Below are 23,485 nucleotides of genomic sequence, written 5' to 3'. Positions count from 1 at the left end.
GGCCCTTCAAAAAAATACTCCCCAAACAGCACATGACGCAAAGAAAAATTAAAGAAAAAAGAGGTGCAAGATGGAATTGTCCTTGGGCCCTCCCACCCACCCTTATGTTGTATAAACAGGACATGCACACTTTAACCAACCCATCATTTCAGTGACAGGGTCTGCCACACGACTGTGACTGAAATGACGGGTTGGTTTGGACCCCCACCAAAAAAGAAGCAATTAATCTCTCCTTGCACAAACTGGCTCTACAGAGGCAAGATGTCCACCTCATCATCATCCTCCGATATATCACCGTGTACATCCCCCTCCTCACAGATTATCAATTCGTCCCCACTGGAATCCACCATCTCAGCTCCCTGTGTACTTTGTGGAGGCAATTGCTGCTGGTCAATGTCTCCACGGAGGAATTGATTTTAATTCATTTTAATGAACATCATCTTCTCCACATTTTCTGGATGTAACCTCGTACGCCGATTGCTGACAAGGTGAGCGGCGGCACTAAACACTCTTTCGGAGTACACACTTGTGGGAGGGCAACTTAGGTAGAATAAAGCCAGTTTGTGCAAGGGCCTCCAAATTGCCTCTTTTTCCTGCCAGTATAAGTACGGACTGTCTGACGTGCCTACTTGGATGCGGTCACTCATATAATCCTCCACCATTCTTTCAATGGGGAGAGAATCATATGCAGCGACAATAGACGACATGTCCGTAATCGTTGGCAGGTCCTTCAGTCCGGACCAGATGTCAGCATCAGCAGTCGCTCCAGACTGCCCTGCATCACCGCCAGCGGGTGGGCTCGGAATTCTGAGCCTTTTCCTCGCACCCCCAGTTGCGGGAGAATGTGAAGGAGGAGATGTTGACAGGTCGCGTTCCGCTTGACTTGACAATTTTCTCACCAGCAGGTCTTTGAACCCCAGCAGACTTGTGTCTGCCGGAAAGAGAGATCCAAGGTAGGTTTTAAATCTAGGATCGAGCACGGTGGCCAAAATGTAGTGATCTGATTTCAACAGATTGACCACCCGTGAATCCTTGTTAAGCGAATTAAGGGCTCCATCCACAAGTCCCACATGCCTAGCGGAATCGCTCAGTGTTAGCTCCTCCTTCAATGTCTCCAGCTTCTTCTGCAAAAGCCTGATGAGGGGAATGACCTGACTCAGGCTGGCAGTGTCTGAACTGACTTCACGTGTGGCAAGTTCAAAGGGCATCAGAACCTTGCACAACGTTGAAATCATTCTCCACTGCGCTTGAGACAGGTGCATTCCACCTCCTATATCGTGCTCAATTGTACAGGCTTGAATGGCCTTTTGCTGCTCCTCCAACCTCTGAAGCATATATAGGGTTGAATTCCACCTCGTTACCACTTCTTGCTACAGATGATGGCAGGGCAGGTTCAGGCGTTTTTGGTGGTGCTCCAGTCTTCTGTACGTGGTGCCTGTACGCCAAAAGTGTCCCGCAATTCTTCTGGCCACCGACAGCATCTCTTGCACGCCCCTCTCGTTTTTAAAAAAATTCTGCACCACCAAATTCAAGGTATGTGCAAAACATGGGACGTGCTGGAATTTGCCCATATTTAATGCACACACAATATTGCTGGCGTTGTCCGATGCCACAAATCCACAGGAGAGTCCAATTGGGGTAAGCCATTCCGCGATGATCTTCCTCAGTTGCCGTAAGAGGTTTTCAGCTGTGTGCGTATTCTGGAAACCGGTGATACAAAGCGTAGCCTGCCTAGGAAAGAGTTGGCGTTTGCGAGATGCTGCTACTGGTGCCGCCGCTGCTGTTCTTGCGGCGGGAGTCCATACATCTACCCAGTGGGCTGTCACAGTCATATAGTCCTGACCCTGCCCTGCTCCACTTGTCCACATGTCCGTGGTTAAGTGGACATTGGGTACAACTGCATTTTTTAGGACACTGGTGAGTCTTTTTCTGACGTCCGTGTACATTCTCGGTATCGCCTGCCTAGAGAAGTGGAACCTAGATGGTATTTGGTAACGGGGGCACACTACCTCAAGAAATTGTCTAGTTCCCTGTGAACTAACGGCGGATACCGGACGCACATCTAACACCAACATAGTTGTCAAGGCCTCAGTTATCCGCTTTGCAACAGGATGACTGCTGTGATATTTCATCTTCCTCGCAAAGGACTGTTGGACAGTCAATTGCTTACTGGAAGTAGTACAAGTGGTCTTCCGACTTCCCCTCTGGGATGACCATCGACTCCCAGCAGCAACAACAGCAGCGCCAGCAGCAGTAGGCGTTACACGCAAGGATGCATCGGAGGAATCCCAGGCAGGAGAGGACTCGTCAGAATTGCCAGTGACATGGCCTGCAGGACTATTGGCATTCCTGGGGAAGGAGGAAATTGACACTGAGGGAGTTGGTGGGGTGGTTTGCGTGAGCTTGGTTACAAGAGGAAGGGATTTACTGGTCAGTGGACTGCTTTCGCTGTCGCCCAAAGTTTTTGAACTTGTCACTGACTTATTATGAATGCGCTGCAGGTGACGTATAAGGGAGGATGTTCCGAGGTGGTTAACGTCCTTACCCCTACTTATTACAGCTTGACAAAGGCAACACACGGCTTGACAAATGTTGTCCGCATTTCTGTTGAAATACTTCCACACCGAAGAGCTGATTTTTTTGGTATTTTGACCAGGCATGTCAATGGCCATATTCCTCCCACGGACAACAGGTGTCTCCCCGGGTGCCTGACTTAAACAAACCACCTCACCATCAGAATCCTCCTTGTCAATTTCCTCCCCAGCGCCAGCAACACCCATATCCTCCTCATCCTGGTGTACTTCAACACTGACATCTTCAATCTGACTATCAGGAACTGGACTGCGGGTGCTCCTTCCAGCACTTGCAGGGGGCGTGCAAATGGTGGAAGGCGCATGCTCTTCATGTCCAGTGTTGGGAAGGTCAGGCATCGCAACCGACACAATTGGACTCTCCTTGTGGATTTGGGATTTCGAAGAACGCACAGTTCTTTGCTGTGCTTTTGCCAGCTTGAGTCTTTTCATTTTTCTAGCGAGAGGCTGAGTGCTTCCATCCTCATGTGAAGCTGAACCACTAGCCATGAACATAGGCCAGGGCCTCAGCCGTTCCTTGCCACTCCGTGTGGTAAATGGCATATTGGCAAGTTTACGCTTCTCCTCCGACGATTTTATTTTAGATTTTTGAGTCCTTTTTTTACTGATATTTGGTGTTTTGGATTTTACATGCTCTGTACTATGACATTGGGCATCGGCCTTGGCAGACGACGTTGCTGGCATTTCATCGTCTCGGCCATGACTAGTGGCAGCAGCTTCAGCACGAGGTGGAAGTCGATCTTGATCTTTCCCTATTTTTGGAACCTCAACATTTTTGTTCTCCATATTTTAATAGGCACAACTAAAAGGCACCTCAGGTAAACAATGGAGATGGATGGATACTAGTATACTTATGGATGACGAGCGACTGCCGACACAGAGGTAGCTACAGCCGTGGACTACCGTACTGTGTCTGCTGCTAATATAGACTGGATGATAATGAGATAAAATTAAAATATATATATATATATCACACTAGTACTGCAGCCGGACAGGTATATATTATGTAATGACGGACCTGCTGGACACTGTCTGTCAGCACTGCAGACTCCTAAAGTAAGCTACTAGTATCAAGAAGATAGAAAAAAAAACCACGGGTAGGTGGTATACAATTATGGATGGACGAGCGACTGCCGACACAGAGGTAGCTACAGCCGTGGACTACCGTACTGTGTCTGCTGCTAATATAGACTGGATGATAATGAGATAAAATTAAAATATATATATATATATATCACACTAGTACTGCAGCCGGACAGGTATATATTATGTAATGACGGACCTGCTGGACACTGTCTGCAGAATGCGTTTATAAAAACACCACACGACGAGTGTTTAACTTTTTCAGGCAGACAATCACAATATACTGGTGGTCAGCAGACAATCACAATACTGGTGGTCAGTGGTCACTGGTCAGTCACACTGGCAGTGGCACTCTGGCAGCAAAAGTGTGCACTGTACTTAAATGTACTCCTGCTATAACTGCTCCCCAGTCTCCCCCACAATTAACCTGTGTGAGCAGTGAGCACTCAGCAGTCAGATAATGATATACAGTATATGATGCAGCACACTGGGCTGAGCACAGATATGGTATGTGTGACTGTGTCACACTGTGTATCGTTTTTTTTCAGGCAGAGAACGGATTAATTAAACTGGTGGCACTGGTCACTGATCACACTATCAGCAGCAAGTAGTACTCCTCCTATATGCTCCCCAAAATTTGTGTCTCTCTCTAGTACTCTAGTCACTCTAAACGGAGAGGACGCCAGCCACGTCCTCAATGCACGTGTGAAAATGGCGGCGACGCGCGGCTCCTTATATAGAATCCGAGTCTCGCAATAGAATCCGAGCCTCGCGAGAATCCGACAGCGGGATGATGACGTTCGGGCGCGCTCGGGTTAACCGAGCAAGGCGGGAAGATCCGAGTCGCTCAGACCCGTGTAAAAAAACCTGAAGTTCGGGCGGGTTCGGATTCCGAGGAACCGAACCCGCTCATCTCTAGTTTTAATTATCCCGTACTTGGACGATCTCCTTATAAAGGCAAGGTCCAGGGAACAGTTGTTGATCGGAGTAGCACTAGCTCGGGAAGTGCTACAACAGCACGGCTGGATCCTGAATATTCCAAAGTCGCAGCTGGTTCCTACAACGCGTCTGCTGTTCCTGGGGATGGTTCTGGACACAGAACAGAAAAAGGTGTTTCTCCCGGAGGAGAAGGCCAAGGAGTTGTCATCTCTAGTCAGAGACCTCCTAAAACCAAAACAGGTGTCGGTGCACCACTGCACGCGAGTCCTGGGAAAGATGGTGGCTTCTTACGAAGCAATTCCATTCGGAAGGTTCCATGCAAGGATCTTTCAGTGGGATCTGTTGGACAAGTGGTCCGGATCGCATCTTCAGATGCATCGGCTGATAACCCTGTCTCCAAGGGCCAGGGTGTCGCTGCTGTGGTGGCTGCAGAGTGCTCATCTTCTAGAGGGCCGCAGATTCGGCATACAGGACTGGATCCTGGTGACCACGGATGCCAGCCTTCGAGGTTGGGGGGCAGTCACACAGGGAAGAAACTTCCAGGGACAATGGTCGAGTCAGGAGACTTCCCTACACATAAATATTCTGGAACTAAGGGCCATTTACAATGCCCTAAGTCAGGCAAGACCCCTGCTTCAACACCAGCCGGTGCTGATCCAGTCAGACAACATCACGGCGGTCGCCCATGTAAACCGACAGGGCGGCACAAGAAGCAGGATGGCGATGGCAGAAGCCACAAGGATTCTCCGATGGGCGGAAAATCATGTGTTAGCACTGTCAGCAGTGTTCATTCCCGGAGTGGACAACTGGGAAGCAGACTTCCTCAGCAGGCACGACCTCCACCCGGGAGAGTGGGGACTTCATCCAGAAGTCTTCCAAATGATTGTACTCCGTTGGGAAAGGCCACAGGTGGACATGATGGCGTCCCGCCTCAACAAAAAGCTAAAAAGATATTGCGCCAGGTCAAGGGACCCTCAGGCGATAGCTGTGGATGCTCTAGTGACACCGTGGGTGTACCAGTCGGTTTATGTGTTCCCTCCTCTGCCTCTCATACCCAAGGTACTGAGAATAATAAGAAGGAGAGGAGTAAGAACTATACTTGTGGTTCCGGATTGGCCAAGAAGAGCTTGGTACCCAGAACTTCAAGAAATGATCTCAGAGGACCCATGGCCTCTGCCGCTCAGACAGGACCTGCTGCAGCAGGGGCCCTGTCTGTTCCAAGACTTACCGCGGCTGCGTTTGACGGCATGGCGGTTGAACACCGGATCCTAAAAGAAAAGGGCATTCCGGAGGAAGTCATCCCTACGCTGATTAAAGCTAGGAAGGAGGTGACCGCAAACCATTATCACCGCATATGGCGAAAATATGTTGCGTGGTGTGAGGCCAGAAGGGCCCCAACGGAGGAATTTCAGCTGGGTCGTTTTCTGCACTTCCTACAGTCAGGGGTGACTATGGGCCTCAAATTAGGTTCCATTAAGGTCCAGATTTCGGCTCTGTCGATTTTCTTTCAAAAAGAACTGGCTTCACTGCCTGAAGTTCAGACGTTTGTTAAAGGAGTGCTGCATATTCAGCCCCCTTTTGTGCCTCCAGTGGCACCTTGGGATCTCAACGTGGTGTTGGATTTCCTTAAGTCACATTGGTTTGAGCCACTTAAAACCGTGGAACTAAAATATCTCACGTGGAAAGTGGTCATGCTGTTGGCCTTGGCTTCGGCCAGGCGTGTGTCAGAATTGGCGGCTTTATCATGTAAAAAGCCCTTATCTGATTTTCCATATGGATAGGGCGGAATTGAGGACTCGTCCCCAATTTCTTCCTAAGGTGGTATCAGCTTTTCATTTGAACCAACCTATTGTGGTGCCTGCGGCTACTAAGGATTTGGAGGATTCCAAGTTGCTGGACGTAGTCAGGGCCCTGAAAATCTATGTTTCCAGGACGGCTGGAGTCAGGAAAACTGACTCGCTATTTATCCTGTATGCGCCCAACAAGCTGGGTGCTCCTGCTTCAAAGCAGTCTATTGCTCGCTGGATCTGTAGTACGATTCAACTTGCACATTCTGCGGCTGCACTGCCGCATCCTAAATCTGTAAAAGCCCATTCCACGAGGAAGGTGGGCTCTTCTTGGGCGGCTGCCCGAGGGGTCTCGGCTTTACAACTTTGCCGAGCTGCTACTTGGTCGGGTTCAAACACATTTGCTAAATTCTACAAGTTTGATACCCTGGCTGAGGAGGACCTTGAGTTTGCTCATTCGGTGCTGCAGAGTCATCCGCACTCTCCCGTCCGTTTGGGAGCTTTGGTATAATCCCCATGGTTCTTACGGAGTCCCCAGCATCCACTAGGACGTCAGAGAAAATAAGAATTTACTCACCGGTAATTCTATTTCTCGTAGTCCGTAGTGGATGCTGGGCGCCCATCCCAAGTGCGGATTGTCTGCAATACTTGTATATAGTTATTGCCTAACTAAAGGGTTATTGTTGAGCCATCTGTTTGAGAGGCTCAGTTGTTATTCATACTGTTCACTGGGTATAGTATCACGAGTTGTACGGTGTGATTGGTGTGGCTGGTATGAGTCTTACCCGGGATTCCAAATCCTTTCCTTATTGTGTCAGCTCTTCCAGGCACAGTTTCCTAACTGAGGTCTGGAGGAGGGGCATAGAGGGAGGAGCCAGTGCACACCAGGTAGTCCTAAATCTTTCTTAGTTGTGCCCAGTCTCCTGCGGAGCCGCTTTTCCCCATGGTCCTTACGGAGTCCCCAGCATCCACTACGGACAACGAGAAATAGAATTACCGGTGAGTAAATTCTTATTTTATTTTATTTTTAATGACCGTATGTATACATATTTATAAGAGGGACAGCTTACAGGGGTAGTATGTGCATGTCCTACCCATTTACACTCCATGCAGAATCGCATATGGCATGGGGGGTCATTCCGAGTTGATCGCTCGCTAGCAGTTTTTAGCAGCCGTGCAAACGCTATGCCGCCGGCCACTGGGAGTGTATTTTAGCTTAGAAGAAGTGCGAACGAAAAGATCGCAGAGCGGCTACAAAGTTTTTTTGTGCAGTTTCAGAGTAGCTCAAAACCTACTCAGCGCTTGCGATCACTCTAGACTGTTCAGTTCCTGTTTTGACGTCACAAACCCGCCCAGCATTCGAAAACTCTCTGAAAACGGTCAGTTAACACCCAGAAACGCCCACTTCATGTCAATCACTCTGCGGCAACCAGTGCGACTGAAATGCATCGCTAGACCCTGTGCAAAACTGCGTCGTTCGTTGTGCCCGTACATCACGCATGCGCATTGCGCCGCATACGCATGTGCAGAACTGCCGTTTTTTAGCCTAGTCGCTGCGCTGCGAACAAATGCAGCTAGCGATCAACTCGGAATGACCCCCATAGTACAGCAGAAATACTTAGCAGTTACTGGTACTTTTTGGGCTGATGTTACCAACACAAGCATCCGAGTGCCCCCCCCCCCCTTCCCCCCCAAACAGGTGCTGCCCGTAGGCACGTGCCTAATGGGAAATTCACCACTGACTATTTCACCAAGTTCTGGGCATTAGGAGCAGAACTGGTGATCAGAATAAGATAAAAGTAAATTTCCAGTAGCTGACGAAGTCATCGTTTAACATTGCTGGTTTCCAGCAAAATAAACGGTGACATCCTGGGCCTTATTCAGAGTTAGAAGTAAGCAAAAAAGGTAAAACCATGTTGCTGTGCTGATTTATACTATGCAGGTTCTGTAGCTCCCTTGTCATTTTCCTCTGGATCACTGACAGAGAATATCACGCCATAAGCACACGTGCCCAAATAGGGGTGGTGGTCTTGGATTGGGAGGGTGTGGCCTCAGGTGGAGGGGTGGGACCTCACGGCATGTCCCTGTTTTTGCCATTTTGGGGCACTGCTGTGAAGAGCAGCAGTGATCAAAGGCTCCCGCAACCCCCCCCCCCCCCCTCAGCCATGGGACACTGCGGCACACGGGTGGGCCAGCGGGACAGTGTCCGAATAGTGGGACTGTCCCTCTGGAATTGAGACAGTTGGGAGGTATGGAATACATATGATATACATGTTTAGAATCTATTTCCTGAAAAAAAATAGAACAAAAAAATAATAATAAAAAGATCAATTCCTGGGTGGTTGCTTTACCGAAGCTTCTAAAAATGAAAAGTAGCGGCCAATCATGTTCTAGCTATCATTTCTATAATGTATCCTAGAAAATTATAAATGGAGTCTGATTGGTTGATATGCACACCACCACCACTGGTGTTTTATAATGGGTGCAAGCAAGTTGTGTGGTGCGCACACACCGCACACATTTAATTATACTCACTGCTCCATCGGCCCAGCGCTGACTGCAGAGCTGCAAATATCACTTGGAAAATGGCTGCCACTGGCATTTTCCAGTGATTCGCATAAGTGCAAAAAAAATGTCCCTGGGAACGTGGCACAGATGCCATGTTCCTGGAGACCTGCCATGAGAGGTAGACTCTGGCACAATGTAAGGGTAATTTAGTGTACTTTAGACTTAGTGCTCCAATTACAGAAATCTCTTACCCAGAAAACATATACCTGTTACACAAAACAACCCCTAATCTGCACACCATGCCCACATATGACAAAGCTCCACCCACTTTCCCATAGCTCCACCTCTTCAGAGTCTGCAATTGAGAGTTTCTTGCCTCATTTTAGACACAGCAAGGGCTTTAGGAGCCCAGGCTGACACTGCCCGCTGTCTCACAGTATCACAGGTGACATAATAAGTGACGTATAAGAATATTTTAGGGATGAGTCCCACTCCACAACTCCTGTCAGGAGATCTGGAAAACATGCAATGCTCAGGAAAGCGGACCAAAGGAGAAAATAGTGGAAGGTGAAGGAGAGAGATCATTTTTGTTACACAGTTCTGTTTATATATCTGTGACTGTTACACCACTTGTATCTCTACCTTTGTTGGAGGTTGAGACTATAGTGAACACATCTGGAGCTTCAGCTTTCTCCATCAGATTAGCAGCTACATGGAAACAAAGAACAAAAAACATCTTCATAATACGTCATTTTACTAATGCAAAATGAATTTATTGAAATGACCTGCACAAGTAAGATTTTGCAAAGTGTTACATTAAACAGGGGAAAAGGTCAGTAAAAGCCAAGCACTACTTGTCACACTAGTGATATGGGTAATATGGTAGGAAAGGAGAGTAGGGGGTAGTGCATCCGTTACATTCAGTCTAATTTAAATTATATACGGGATATTGAACACTCTACTGTACATTATAGGAATATCAGGGGTTACAGAGATCTGCGGCCACATAAAGCATAGGGTTGTAATCAGATTCAGTGATGACTTCTAATATCTGTAAATATATATAGTATGGAGTGCATTACTTCTTATATTGCACAAGTTGTTTCAATGAACACTCTAGTGATGACATCAGGACTCATCGATTATAATTTATAAGCAGTGACATCACAACACTTTATACAGATATTTATAGATGTGTATACATGGACTAACATACAAAGGATTATGTTCTCCCTAAAAATGTATTAAAAACCATATGCCTACCTTCTTTGTTCATTTTGTCAAAATTAATCTGAAAATAAACAGATTACAAAAAAAATGACACATTACTGCACAGACCTATAAAGAGTTGCTGTCATCTCATGTCCATAATAACAACAACGTATTGGGTCACACTGCAAACATTGTACAGCTCCCTTCATACCACTGGACGCTTGACAGTTACACCACCCATCAAGCTTCGCTCCACCAATGGTTAAACTGCCCACTAGGATCTACTCCATCACTAGTTACACCGCCGACCAACTCTGCACCACCAATAGTAACACCTTCCAACAAGATCTGGACCATCATAGTTATACCGCCCATCAAGCTCTGCTCCACCAAAATTTACACCGCCCACGAGATCGGCTCTTTCAATAGTGATACCACTCACAGAGCTCTGCTCCATCAGTAGTCACCTCACCCACCAATCTCTGCTCTACCCATATTTACACTGCCCACCAAACTCTGTTTATCAATAGTTATACCACCCACAAAGCTTTGCTCAACCAATAGTTACACTGCCCACCAATCATTGCTCCACCAATAGTTACACTGCCCACCAAGCTCTGCTCAGCCAATAGTTACACTGCCCACCAATCACTGCTCCACCAATAGTTACCCCATCCACAAAGCTCTGCCCAGCCATCAGTTACACTGCCCACCAATCACTGCTCCACCAATAGTTACACCACCACAAGGCTCTGCTCAGCCAATAGTTACACTGCCCACCAATCACTGCTCCACCAATAGTTACACTGCCCACCAATCACTGCTCCACCAATAGTTACACCACCCACAAGGCTCTGCTCAGCCAATAGTTACACTGCCCACCAATCACTGCTCCACCAATAGTTACACCACCCACAAGGCTCTGCTCAGCCAATAGTTACACTGCCCACTAATCACTGCTCCACCAATAGTTACACTGCCCACCAAGCTCTGCTCTGCCAATAGTTACACTACCCACCAATCTCCGGTCAATCAATAGTTAGACCACTTACCAATCTCTGTTTCATCAATAGTTACCTCACCCACCAATCTCTGTCCAATAATAGTTACCCCACCCACTAATATTTGCTCCATCAATAGTTACCCCACCCACCAATTTCTGTTCAATAATAGTTACCCCACCCACCAATCTCTGTCCAATAATAGTTACCCCACCCACCAATCTCTGCTCCATCAATAGTGACCCCACCCACCAATTTCTGTCTAATAATAGTTACCCCACCCATCAATCTCTGCTCCATCAATAGTTACCCCACCCACCAATCTCTCTCCAATAATAGTTACCCCACCTACAATGCTCTGCTCAACCAACAGTTGCACTGCACACCAGTCTCTGCTCCACCAATAGTTACTCTACCCACCAATTTCTGCTCCACCAGTAGTTACACCACCCACCAAACTCTGCTTCATTTTGAAACCAGTAGAGTCCTATTCTAATCTGGACTACACTAGATATAGGACTACTATACAATATATATGTATAAAATGATGGCTTCTCTTTTACTTATATTTCAGTATAGAGGGAATGCAGGGCCACAACAAGGGCGAGGGCGCTAGGGTGCACGTGCCCGGATTGGAGGGGGCACCAAGATGGTTGGAGACAAGAAGATGAGTCAAAAGCATGCCATGGTGGGTGTAGACTTCAGACGTTAGGCCAGGGACAGACTAGGGGGAGCACAGAGGGGGGCGAGTACCCCCAGGCCCCCCTGTCTCAGGTGACCCTGTTGAAGCTCCCCCACCCCATCTTTAGCTGATGATCTGGTCCAGTGCCAAATTACTGCGTTGCTGTCAGGAATCGACTCACCACAGTGACATCTGTCCGCCGCTGCGGACTCCGTCCTGGGTCCCTGCGTTCATCTGTCATCCGCGTCTCTGCCATCAGACGCCATCCTGGGCCTGGGAGCGCTCCTGTGATAGCGGGCGTGTAGCACGCCGCGTTCCCGCTAAGCCGCGGCATGGGCGCCGCCATGACAGCTTCCAGCAGTCAGCATACGGCGGCCAATCCGGTGCTTGGCCGCACCCACTTTTCCTCACTCCACCAATGACTGTGTAACAAGGGGTATATATGAAGCTGCAGGATCAGTCTGCAGGCATCCTGAACTTTGTGTCACTCCTGCGACTCATGTGTAAGGATCTGGTTCCTGTTTCCTCCATGTACCTGGATACCTACCTGCTGTTCCGTGTTCCTGGCTATCTACCTAAGACTCTATACTCCTGGTTACTTCTCACAGCTCCGTGGAACTACAAGCGCCAGCAATACCTGCTTCCATCTACAGGCTTCACACTCACCACCATCTCTGTGTGCTTCAGCCTAGCAGTAGAGACTGACTCCAGGTGTGTTCCATCTCTCCACCTGTGATACAGCTTGCTTGCTGCCAGTGCCTCATCACCTGCACTGTGGACATAGTCAGACTCCTGCCTCTGCTACCAGGTTTGCCATACAACACCATCTCTGCTGGTTCCATGTTTTAATCTGCTCTGGTTCCCATACCATAATATTCTCTGCCAAGTTATCACTCATCTGTTATCATCACTACCGGTTATCATTTCATCAGTCACCATTCATTCTGTTACCATAGACTTTCAGCTGCCACGCTGTACAATTGACATTTGCATTTCCTACTGTTATTTTCTGCTGCCGTTTTGTGAACCATCTGTCTAATAAATATCATTGCGCTCATGCGCAGAAACATAATCCAGCCTCCTCGTTTTCTCCCATCCACCTCCACTGACCCACTAGCGCCCCCTCCGGGGACACAGACAAAACCAAGTCTGACAGTAAGTTCAGGATCGATGGACTCGGATGGTGGACGGAGTGTGGGGTCAGAGGCCTTGCAAAATCTGGTCTCCCGTTTGGATGGTCAAGAGGCTGCGCAGCAGCAGATGTTCCAGTTCCTGCAAGGGATGTCCTCCCGGATAGATACACTACAGCAATCCCTGCCTAGTGTACACACTCCTACAGTTCCTGTTACTCCAGCACCTGCCAGTACTGTGAGTCCTTCTATGCCGGCTGCATCAGCTCCAGTGTCACGTCTGCACCTGCCCGTGCCAAGCAATTATGATGGCAGCCCAAAGTTATGTCGTGGGTTTCTCAACCAATGTGAAATCCAGTTTGAATTGTTGTCACATAATTTCCCCACGCCAAGATCCAAGGTTGCCTACATCATCTCTCTACTTTCTGGATCTGCTTTGAGTTGGGTGTCTCCTCTGTGGGAACGTGCCGACCCTCTGATTAACAACTATGCAGAATTCGTGTCAACCTTCAGACGGATCTTTGACGAGCCTGGTCGTGCAACATCAGCTTCTGCCGACCTAATCCAACTTCGTCAAGGTACCCGTAGTATGGGACAATATGTCATTCAGTTCCAGACGTTGGCCGCAGAGATTCAGTGGAACAATCAAGCCCTGGTAGCAGCTTTCTGGCATGGACTCTCTGATCGGATCAAGGACGAACTGGCAACCCGCGATCTTCCTGTACAATTGTCCGATTTAATTTCCTTGTGCATCAAGTTGGACTCTCGCATCCGCGAACGCAACAATGAACGTGCTCGGAGTGAGCCACGCAGATCAAGGATGATACCTTCCGTACAGTTCCAGTCTCCACCTTCTGATGAGCCTATGCAAATAAATAGGTCCCGCCTAACTCCTGAGGAGCGGTCAAGAAGACTTCGTGAGAGACTATGTCTTTATTGTGCGGCTGCAGGTCACCAGATTAATTCCTGCACAGTGCGTTCGGGAAACGCCAGATCCTGACTTGTAAAGGAGGAGTCAAGTTGGGATCTTCTAGACAAGCTCCTTCTAATCAAGACCTTATCCTTCCTGTGACTTTAGAGACTTCAGTTGGGCTTCAGTCTGCATCAGCATTAGTGGACTGTGGAGCCGCAGGAAATTTCATCACCCAAGCTGCGGTAAATAAATTTTGCTTGCCTGTATGTGAACTTTCTTACCCAGTCTACATTACCGCCGTGGATGGTAGCCGAATCTCCAAGGGGAATATTTCTCACCAAACTGCACCAGTGGTTTTGGGAGTTGGGTTCCTACACTCAGAATTAATAAAGTTCTTAGTCATTCCTCAAGCCACCCAGGAGATCGTTTTGGGCATGCCCTGGCTCCAGCTACACAATCCACAGTTTGACTGGTCAACGTTACAACTTACTTCATGGGGTTCACATTGCCATCAGTCCTGTTTAGCCCAAGTTTGTCCAATCAAGTCTACTGAAGTAAAAACCCAGTCAAGTCTTCCTGCGGCTTATCAAGATTTCTCTGATGTCTTCAGTGAAAAAGCCGCGGATGTCCTGCCGCCCCATAGAGAATGGGATTGTCCCATCGATCTCCTTCCTGGCAAGAAGCCACCTAGGGGGCGTACCTACCCGTTATCTGTTCCCGAAACTGAAGCGATGAGCGACTACATCAGGGAGAATTTACAGAAGGGATTCATTCGTCCTTCATCATCACCCGCTGGTGCAGGCTTCTTCTTTGTTAAAAAGAAGGATGGAGGACTGCGTCCATGCATTGACTACCGGGGTCTCAATGACATTACCATTAAAAATAGTTATCCATTACCACTCATTACCGAATTATTTGACAGAGTTAAAGGAGCCCGCATCTTCACCAAGCTAGATCTCCGCGGTGCCTACAACCTCATCAGAATCCGGAGTGGTGACGAATGGAAGACAGCTTTTAACACTCGAGATGGTCATTACGAGTACCTGGTAATGCCATTCGGGTTGAGTAATGCCCCAGCAGTGTTCCAACACTTTGTGAACGAAATCTTCCGTGACGTTCTGTATAAATACCTCGTTGTTTATCTGGATGATATCCTCATCTTCTCCCAAGATCTTCCCTCTCATCGTCTACAGGTCCGTGAAGTCCTCCGACGTCTTCGTGAGAACCGGCTCTACGGTAAACTATCCAAGTGTACCTTTGAAGTTTCCTCTATACCCTTCCTGGGATATATAATTTCCGGATCGGATCTCCAGATGGACCCGACAAAGTTGGAAGCCATTGCCAATTGGTCCATTCCAAATTCTCTCAAGTCTATTCAGCGGTTCCTGGGATTTGCCAACTACTATAGGAAATTTATTCGGGGATTCTCCACTCTCATCGCTCCTATTACCAACTTAACTCGGAAAGGGGCAGACCATTCCAACTGGTCAGAAGAGGCTTTAGCGGCCTTCCAGAAAATCAAGCTGGCCTTTATGTCTGCTCCAGTTCTGTCCCAGCCAGATGTAAACAGACCGTTCGAGTTGGAGGTGGATGCCTCTACAGTTGGAGTTGGAGCTGTTCTCTCCCAGAAGGGAACTGATGGGAAAATCCACCCCTGTGGATTTTATTCTCGTAAAATCCTCCCTGCAGAAGCTAACTATTCCGTTGGAGATCAAGAACTACTGGCGATTAAGCTGGCCCTCGAGGAATGGAGGTATCTCCTGGAAGGGGCCAAACATCCGTTCAACATCTACACGGATCATAAAAATTTGCTATATTTAAAGGCAGCCCAGTGCCTTAATCCTCGCCAGTCCAGGTGGGCTATGTTTTTCTCACGTTTTAACTTTAAGCTTCATTTCCGCCCAGGTTCGCAGAATGTTAAAGCTGACGCCTTATCCCGATCTATGGAATCCGAAGAGGAAACGCCTGACTCAGTTCCACATTCCATCCTGAGTCCAGTGGTATTTGCTGCATCTCAAGTCTCCCCAGCTCCTCCTCCTGGTAAGACTTTTGTTTCCCCAGAACTCCGTCCCAAGTTGCTGTCTTGGGCCCATCAATCCAAGTTCACTGGTCATCCCGGTGTTCTGAAAACCTTCAAGTTCCTCTCTGAGACATACTGGTGGCCAAAGATGAAAGCTGACATCAAGGATTTCGTGGCATCCTGTCCTAAGTGTGTGCAGCACAAGACTCCTCGTCAGTCTCCAGCAGGTCAGTTACAACCATTGTCTGTTCCTAGTCGCCCTTGGTCACACCTGTCCATGGACTTTATCTCCGACCTTCCTCCTTCTCAAGGATACAATACCATCTGGGTTGTAGTGGACAGATTTACCAAGATGGCCCATTTTGTTCCTCTCCAGGGTCTCCCTTCTGCCCCAAAACTCGCCCAAATCTTCCTACGGGAGATTTTCCGCTTACATGGTCTACCCTCAGAAATAATATCCGACCGAGGTGTACAGTTTGTAGCGAGGTTTTGGAGGGCTCTCTGTTCTGCCATGCAGGTTAAACTGAAGTTCTCGTCATCTTACCACCCTCAGACGAATGGGCAGACAGAGAGGGTAAATCAAGAACTAGAGACATTTTTAAGGTTGTATGTTTCATCTTCTCAGGATGACTGGTTTGATCTGCTCCCATGGGCCGAGTTTGCCCACAACTTCCGCTACCACACTGCTACTGAGACAACTCCATTCTTTGCAGTGTATGGGCAACATCCTCGTGTTCCAGATTTCCAAGAACTCCCTCACATGGATGTTCCTGCTGCCACTACTGCCCTGAGTCAGTTTTCTTCAATCTGGAGGAAGATTCACACTTCTCTCAAAAAGGCCTCCAGCCGGTATAAATACTTTGCTGATCGCAAAAGACGTGCAGTTCCTAGCCTGAAACCTGGGGACAAGGTTTGGCTGTCTACCCGGAACCTCCGTCTTAGGGTCCCGTCCATGAAATTTGCACCACGTTTCATTGGTCCCTTTCCTGTCGAAAGAGTCATCAACCCTGTGGCCTACAAGCTGAAGTGACCACCTTCTCTGCGAATACCTAATGCTTTTCATGTTTCTCTCCTCAGACCTTTAGTCCTGAATCGTTTCCAAAGAGCTCTTCCAGTTGGTCCCAAAGTTCGAACTCAGCGGGGCGTGGAGTTCGAGATTGGCAAGATTCTGGATTCCCGTTGCCGGTATGGACGTCTTCAATACCTTGTCGATTGGTCCGGTTATGGCCCAGAGGAGAGAAGTTGGGTAAATTCGTTGGATGTCCATGCTCCAAGGTTGGTCCGTGTCTTCCATAACACTCATCCTTCCAAGCCACGTGGGTGTTCGGTGCCCACCCTTAAAGGGGGGGGTACTGTCAGGAATCGACTCACCACGGTGACATCTGTCCGCCGCTGCGGACTCCGTCCTGGGTCCCTGCGTTCATCTGTCATCCGCGTCTCTGCCATCAGACGCCATCCTGGGCCTGGGAGCGCTCCTGTGATAGCGGGCGTGTAGCACGCCGCGTTCCCGCTAGGCCGCGGCATGGGCGCCGCCATGACAGCTTCCAGCAGTCAGCATACGGCGGCCAATCCGGTGCTTGGCCGCACCCACTTTTCCTCACTCCACCAATGACTGTGTAACAAGGGGTATATATGAAGCTGCAGGATCAGTCTGCAGGCATCCTGAACTTTGTGTCACTCCTGCGACTCATGTGTAAGGATCTGGTTCCTGTTTCCTCCGTGTACCTGGATACCTACCTGCTGTTCCGTGTTCCTGGCTATCTACCTAAGACTCTATACTCCTGGTTACTTCTCACAGCTCCGTGGAACTACAAGCGCCAGCAATACCTGCTTCCATCTACAGGCTTCACACTCACCACCATCTCTGTGTGCTTCAGCCTAGCAATAGAGACTGACTCCAGGTGTGTTCCATCTCTCCACCTGTGATACAGCTTGCTTGCTGCCAGTGCCTCATCACCTGCACTGTGGACATAGTCAGACTCCTGCCTCTGCTACCAGGTTTGCCATACAACACCATCTCTGCTGGTTCCATGTTTTAATCTGCTCTGGTTCCCATACCAGAATATTCTCTGCCAAGTTATCACTCATCTGTTATCATCACTACCGGTTATCATTTCATCAGTCACCATTCATTCTGTTACCATAGACTTTCAGCTGCCACGCTGTACAATTGACATTTGCATTTCCTACTGTTATTTTCTGCTGCCGTTTTGTGAACCATCTGTCTAATAAATATCATTGCGCTCATGCGCAGAAACATAATCCAGCCTCCTCGTTTTCTCCCATCCACCTCCACTGACCCACTAGCGCCCCCTCCGGGGACACAGACAAAACCAAGTCTGACAGTTGCTCCAGGTGATAGAAATGCTAGTTTCAGCCCTTGGGAATTATTCTTTATACTACAGTGGTAGTAGTTTTATTTAAAACAAAAAAACAACATTTAAATGTTTTAGTAACTAATTTGAATTATACTTATTTTTTTGTTTAAGTATTTACTATGTGATGAGGAAAAGGAAATCTGTGACCCCGACATGTACTATGAGAACATTGTGTAGCATGGTGCTGATTGGTGTAGGAGCTGATGCTGTATGTGTACTATGTCTAATGGGTCTATGTACTAAGCATTGGGGATTGATAAAGTGGCCGAAGATAAAGTAGCAACCAATCAGCTCCTAACTGTCATTTTTCCTACACAGCCTGTAACATGGCAGTTAGGAGCTGGTTATTTGGTACTTTATCTCCGTACACTTTATCTCTCTCCAAGGCTAGTGCATAGGGGACTATGGTGTTGATGTATCAGGGAGTGAAAAGAGTAGGGAAGAGTTAACAGTGGAAAGGTTACCCATGACAACCAATCAGCTTTTAGGTAGCATTTATCATTTTATAAATGACTAGGTAGTTGCCGGCTTACTGAATACATTTCTCGCTCAGCAGCTGCTGACTCCTATTACTGCCTTAGTAAATGTATCAGAGATGCACCCTGGTTTTCCCAAGACATCACAGTAACTCATAGAAGTCATGGACCGATTAATGTCATAAAATAAGTACCCACTGTTACTACCAAAACCAAGCAATAAATACTATTAATACACCTAGATAACCTTTTGCCATATGGTTTTCCCAGTTTATACAACCCAAATAACCCAAAATAAGCCAAAAAGGGTAATACAAATATTGTCATGTACTTACCTGCAAGGGGACTCCAATGCACAGCTGTATCAGGACAGCCAAGGCAATGACATATATTATCCCTGTATCCATCCTGCAATTGGTACTACTATTTGCTATGTGCTGTATCCTACGTATATGCTATTTCTACTATTGCTCTGTAGATAGAGGTCACCCTTATATGCACAAGAAGGGCTGCTACCAGCCAACCAGCTGGTAACACGTGGTCATGGTGTAATTGTTATTTCATGACAATCACTATTGGGCGAGAAGATGAATTATTAGCGTATCCCCTTTATGTGAATACTATATATAATTATAGCAGGGTTCCGTATAATTCCTTAATGCAGAACAAATTGCAATTTCCCACCAACATTGGTAATTACAACTTCTAATTGTGTTCCCCTTGCAATTGTAATACTAATAATTATATAATAATTTCTTTGAGCAACTTCAGGATATAATATGTAAGATAAACAATGTATGATACCAGTGGTTTTAATATAGAGGTGATTTATCCATTCATTATCTAACAGGATTTGTGATATATACAGGTTGAGTATCCCAAATACAAATATTCCGAAATACGGAATTTTTGGAGTGAGAGTGAGAAAGTGAAACCTTTGTTTTCTGATGGCTCAATGTACACAAACTTTGTTTGATACACAAAGTTATAAAAAATATTGTATTAAATGACCTTCAGGCTGTGTGTATAAGGTGTATATGAAACATAAATGAAGTGTGTGAATGTACACACACTTTGTTTAATGCACAAAGTTATTAAAAATAGTGGCTAAAATGACCTTCAGGCTGTGTGTATAAGGTGTATATGAAACATAAATGAAGTGTGTGAATGTACACACACTTTGTTTAATGCACAAAGTTATTAAAAATAGTGGCTAAAATGACCTTCAGGCTGTGTGTATAAGGTGTATATGAAACATAAATGCATTCTGTCTTTAGGCTTAGGTCCCATCGCCATGATATCTCATTATGATATGCAATTATTCCAAAATACGGAAAAATCCAATATCCAAAGTACTTCTGGTCCCAAGCATTTTGGATAAGGGAGACTCAACCCTGTATCTGATAGTGTTATTTTATAAAAAGAAATTAATTGAATTGCACAAACCTCTAACTTGTAGCTTAAGGGGTGTATATACTAGGCGATTTTAGCCTAAAAAATAAACGATAACGACATAAATGTCGTTATCGTTTATTATTAGGCTTATATCATCCAGTGTATATGGGGGCAATATTGGTGACCGACGAACGATGTGCGCTCCCGCGCGCTATTCAGCGATATCCAATATTGAGCTGACATGCAGCTCAACCCATCAATATCGGGCTGATCTGCATGTTCGCTAATGCCGGCGGTGACGTCACTGTGTGTATATATATATATATATATATATATATATATACTGTACTACATAGTAACATAGCTTCTGAGGTTGAAAAAAGACAATTTGTCCATCAAGTTCAACCTGTTAGTGATCTCCTATACTTTAATATTTTTCATACTAATTTCAGCTGTTGTGAATGTTTAACCATTATCATGTCTATTTCTTTTTTATTATTATTATTTCTTTTTATACTATTGTGCATTATTTACCCAACATAACCCTGTATATCCTTATTATACAGTAGGAATTTATCTAGCGCATTCTTAAAAGAAATGACAGAGTCTTTCATTACTACTCTCTCAGGCAGTGAATTCCAAACACGTATTGTCCTTACTGTGAAGAAACCTTTTCGTCTCTGTGTGCGAAATCTCCTCTCCTCTAACCTAAGCGGGTGTCCACGTGTCCTTTGTATTAATCTTACCAAAAACAAATTCCCCACTAGCTCTGTGTATTGTCCCCTTATCTCTAAATCTCCTTTTTTTTTAGTGTAAACATGCCTAGCCTAGCAAGCCTTTCCTCGTATTCGAGCGTCTTCACCACCTTAATCAATTTGGCCGCCCATCTCTGAACCTTTTCTAGTTCCAGGATATCCTTTTTGTGGTATGGTGCCCATAATTGTGCACAGTATTCAAGATGTGGCCTTACTAGTGATTTATAAAATGGGAATATAACACTCTCATCCCTTGCATCAATTCCCCGCTTTATGCATGCTAATACCTAGTTTGCATATTGTGCTCCCTAGTCCCAGTTATCTTAATGTGTAGATAAGTCTCATGTGAGGTACTGTATCGAAAGCTTTAGCAAAATCTTTACCCTGATCTAGATTTGCACTAACTGTTTCATAGAAGCCTATTAAGTTAGTTTGACATGATTTATCCTTCACAAATCTATGTTGGTTCCTAATAATAACCTTATTGGCTTCAAAGAACCTCTGTATATTATCCCTTAAAATATATGCACTAGAAGATTACCCCTTACAAGAGGTACAGGATGCTCTGCTCGCCAACTTTCACATATCCTCCTTTTGCTACCACCTGGGCTAAAGTAATGGTGACTTACTAGAACATTGTACGACTTATCAGTCATACAGCTGGAGGGAAAACCTGTGTGGATACCAATTAACAAATTGGTAACAGGTGCACTGAGACCACTCCTCAGCCCTGGAAGTACTCCTTGCAATCCAAATTATATAGACACCACATTGTACACGTCTAGCTTTATTCAACAAGACTTACGAAAACATGAAACAAATATATGCTTTAATCCATCACCAAATCCTTACACAAATCATACACAGATCTACGTTTCAATCCACATCTTAGGGCCTAATTCACAAAGGACTGCAATTGCAAAGCTGCTCCTTAGCAATGCAGGATGCAGGAGGAGGTACATACCACCTCCTCCTTGCATTTGTGATGCAATCGCATAATGTGATGAACATCGCAACCATCGGTCGTGATGTTTATCTGCGACGACAGGCTGAGTAAGCTTCGGGCTTACTCAGACTTGCTGTCGCAGGTGGCCCTGCGAGACCAAGGAAACTGCGTCCACAACGCAGTCCTTGGTCTCAACAATCCCCCCCCCCCCCCCTCCCCATTTTCCTGAATGCCGGCCTCCCCCGCCCGTCCCTCCAGATGCCTATGCCTGTCAATCAGGCAGAGGCATTTGCATTACTACACTGAGATCGCAGGACCACTGGCGTATTTACAATGGGTGCAGTGTGTGCGGTGCACATGGCCCCCCGGGGTCCAGGGGGGGCCCACACCACACACCGTGCACCCATTTTTTAAATACTCACCTCTCCGGAGTCCCCACCGGCGGCAGCATCTTTAAGCAAAACTCAGGTAAATGGTGCAGCTGCCATTTTTCCGGAGATTTGTGCATGCGCAGTAAGGAAATCTCTGGGAAAATGGCCGCCAACCATAACAAACTAACCACTAATGTACATAGTATACTACTATACTGTACATAACAAACTAACCACTAATATACATACTATACTACTATACTGTACATAACAAACTAACCACTAATGTACATACTATACTACTGTACTGTACATAACAAACTAACCACTAATATACATACTATACTACTATACTGTACATAACAAACTAACCACTAATGTACATAGTATACTACTATACTGTACATAACAAACTAACCACTAATATACATACAGTAGTATACTACTATACTGTACATAACAAACTAACCACTAATGTACATAGTATACTACTATACTGTACATAACAAACTAACCACTAATATACATACAGTAGTATACTACTGTACTGTACATAACAAACTAACCACTAATATACATACTATACTACTATACTGTACATAACAAACCAACCACTAATATACATACTATACTACTATACTGTACATAACAAACTAACCACTAATATACATACTATACTACTATACTGTACATAACAAACCAACCACTAATATACATACTATACTACTATACATAACAGACCAACCACTAATACACTGTACATAGCATACTACTATACATTACAGATCAACCACTAATATACATAGTATACTACTATACATAACAGATTAACCACTTATATACATAGTATACTACTATACATTCAACGTATATAGGTAATCCCGCACTGGTCTGAAATTGCAAGTATAAACTACAAAAACCAAAATCGACAATTGAGGGGGAGAAGAGATCTCCTAATATAGTCAAGTTGATGGTGCACCCAGAGTTTGTAACTAAGTCAGAATTGGAGAAAAAGAAGACTCTTGTGTGGGTGCACTCTTATAATTGATCAAAAAGAATGATAGGTAAGTAGATAAAAATATAGTTTTATTCAGTGTATTAAAGGTGGATAAGTGTATCCACCAAGGCAAACTGCACTAAATACATAAATTAGACAATATAAATCTCCGGTATCCAGGAGGTACTAACGACTGCAGTCCCATACACGTGACAGGTCCGTCATTTTATACGTGATATTTGTTTGTTTTTTGGTGGGGAGAGGGGGGGGGGGCAGCCTGATAGATGAATAGATAAAATTA

The 23,485-nt window shown here is 46.0% G+C and overlaps 1 protein-coding gene across 3 annotated transcripts in view; it reads right to left on the bottom strand.

Annotated features, from left to right (window-relative positions):
- The window catches only part of LOC134968725 (embryonic protein UVS.2-like), a 127,295-nt gene that overhangs the window by 59,640 nt on the left and 44,170 nt on the right, over positions 1-23,485 (bottom strand). For all 3 annotated transcript variants that reach the window (XM_063944226.1, XM_063944228.1, XM_063944227.1), the window contains exons 3-4: positions 10,172-10,199; positions 9,551-9,616 (exon numbers count right to left, since the gene is read on the bottom strand). In XM_063944226.1, coding sequence (XP_063800296.1) covers positions 9,551-9,616; positions 10,172-10,199 — 94 coding nt within the window. The remainder of the gene's footprint in view (positions 1-9,550; positions 9,617-10,171; positions 10,200-23,485) is intronic.

Source organism: Pseudophryne corroboree, chromosome 11, assembly GCF_028390025.1.
Source record: "Pseudophryne corroboree isolate aPseCor3 chromosome 11, aPseCor3.hap2, whole genome shotgun sequence".
NCBI classification, from domain to species: Eukaryota; Metazoa; Chordata; class Amphibia; order Anura; family Myobatrachidae; genus Pseudophryne; species Pseudophryne corroboree.
This window is presented reverse-complemented; position numbering and strand designations above follow the sequence as displayed.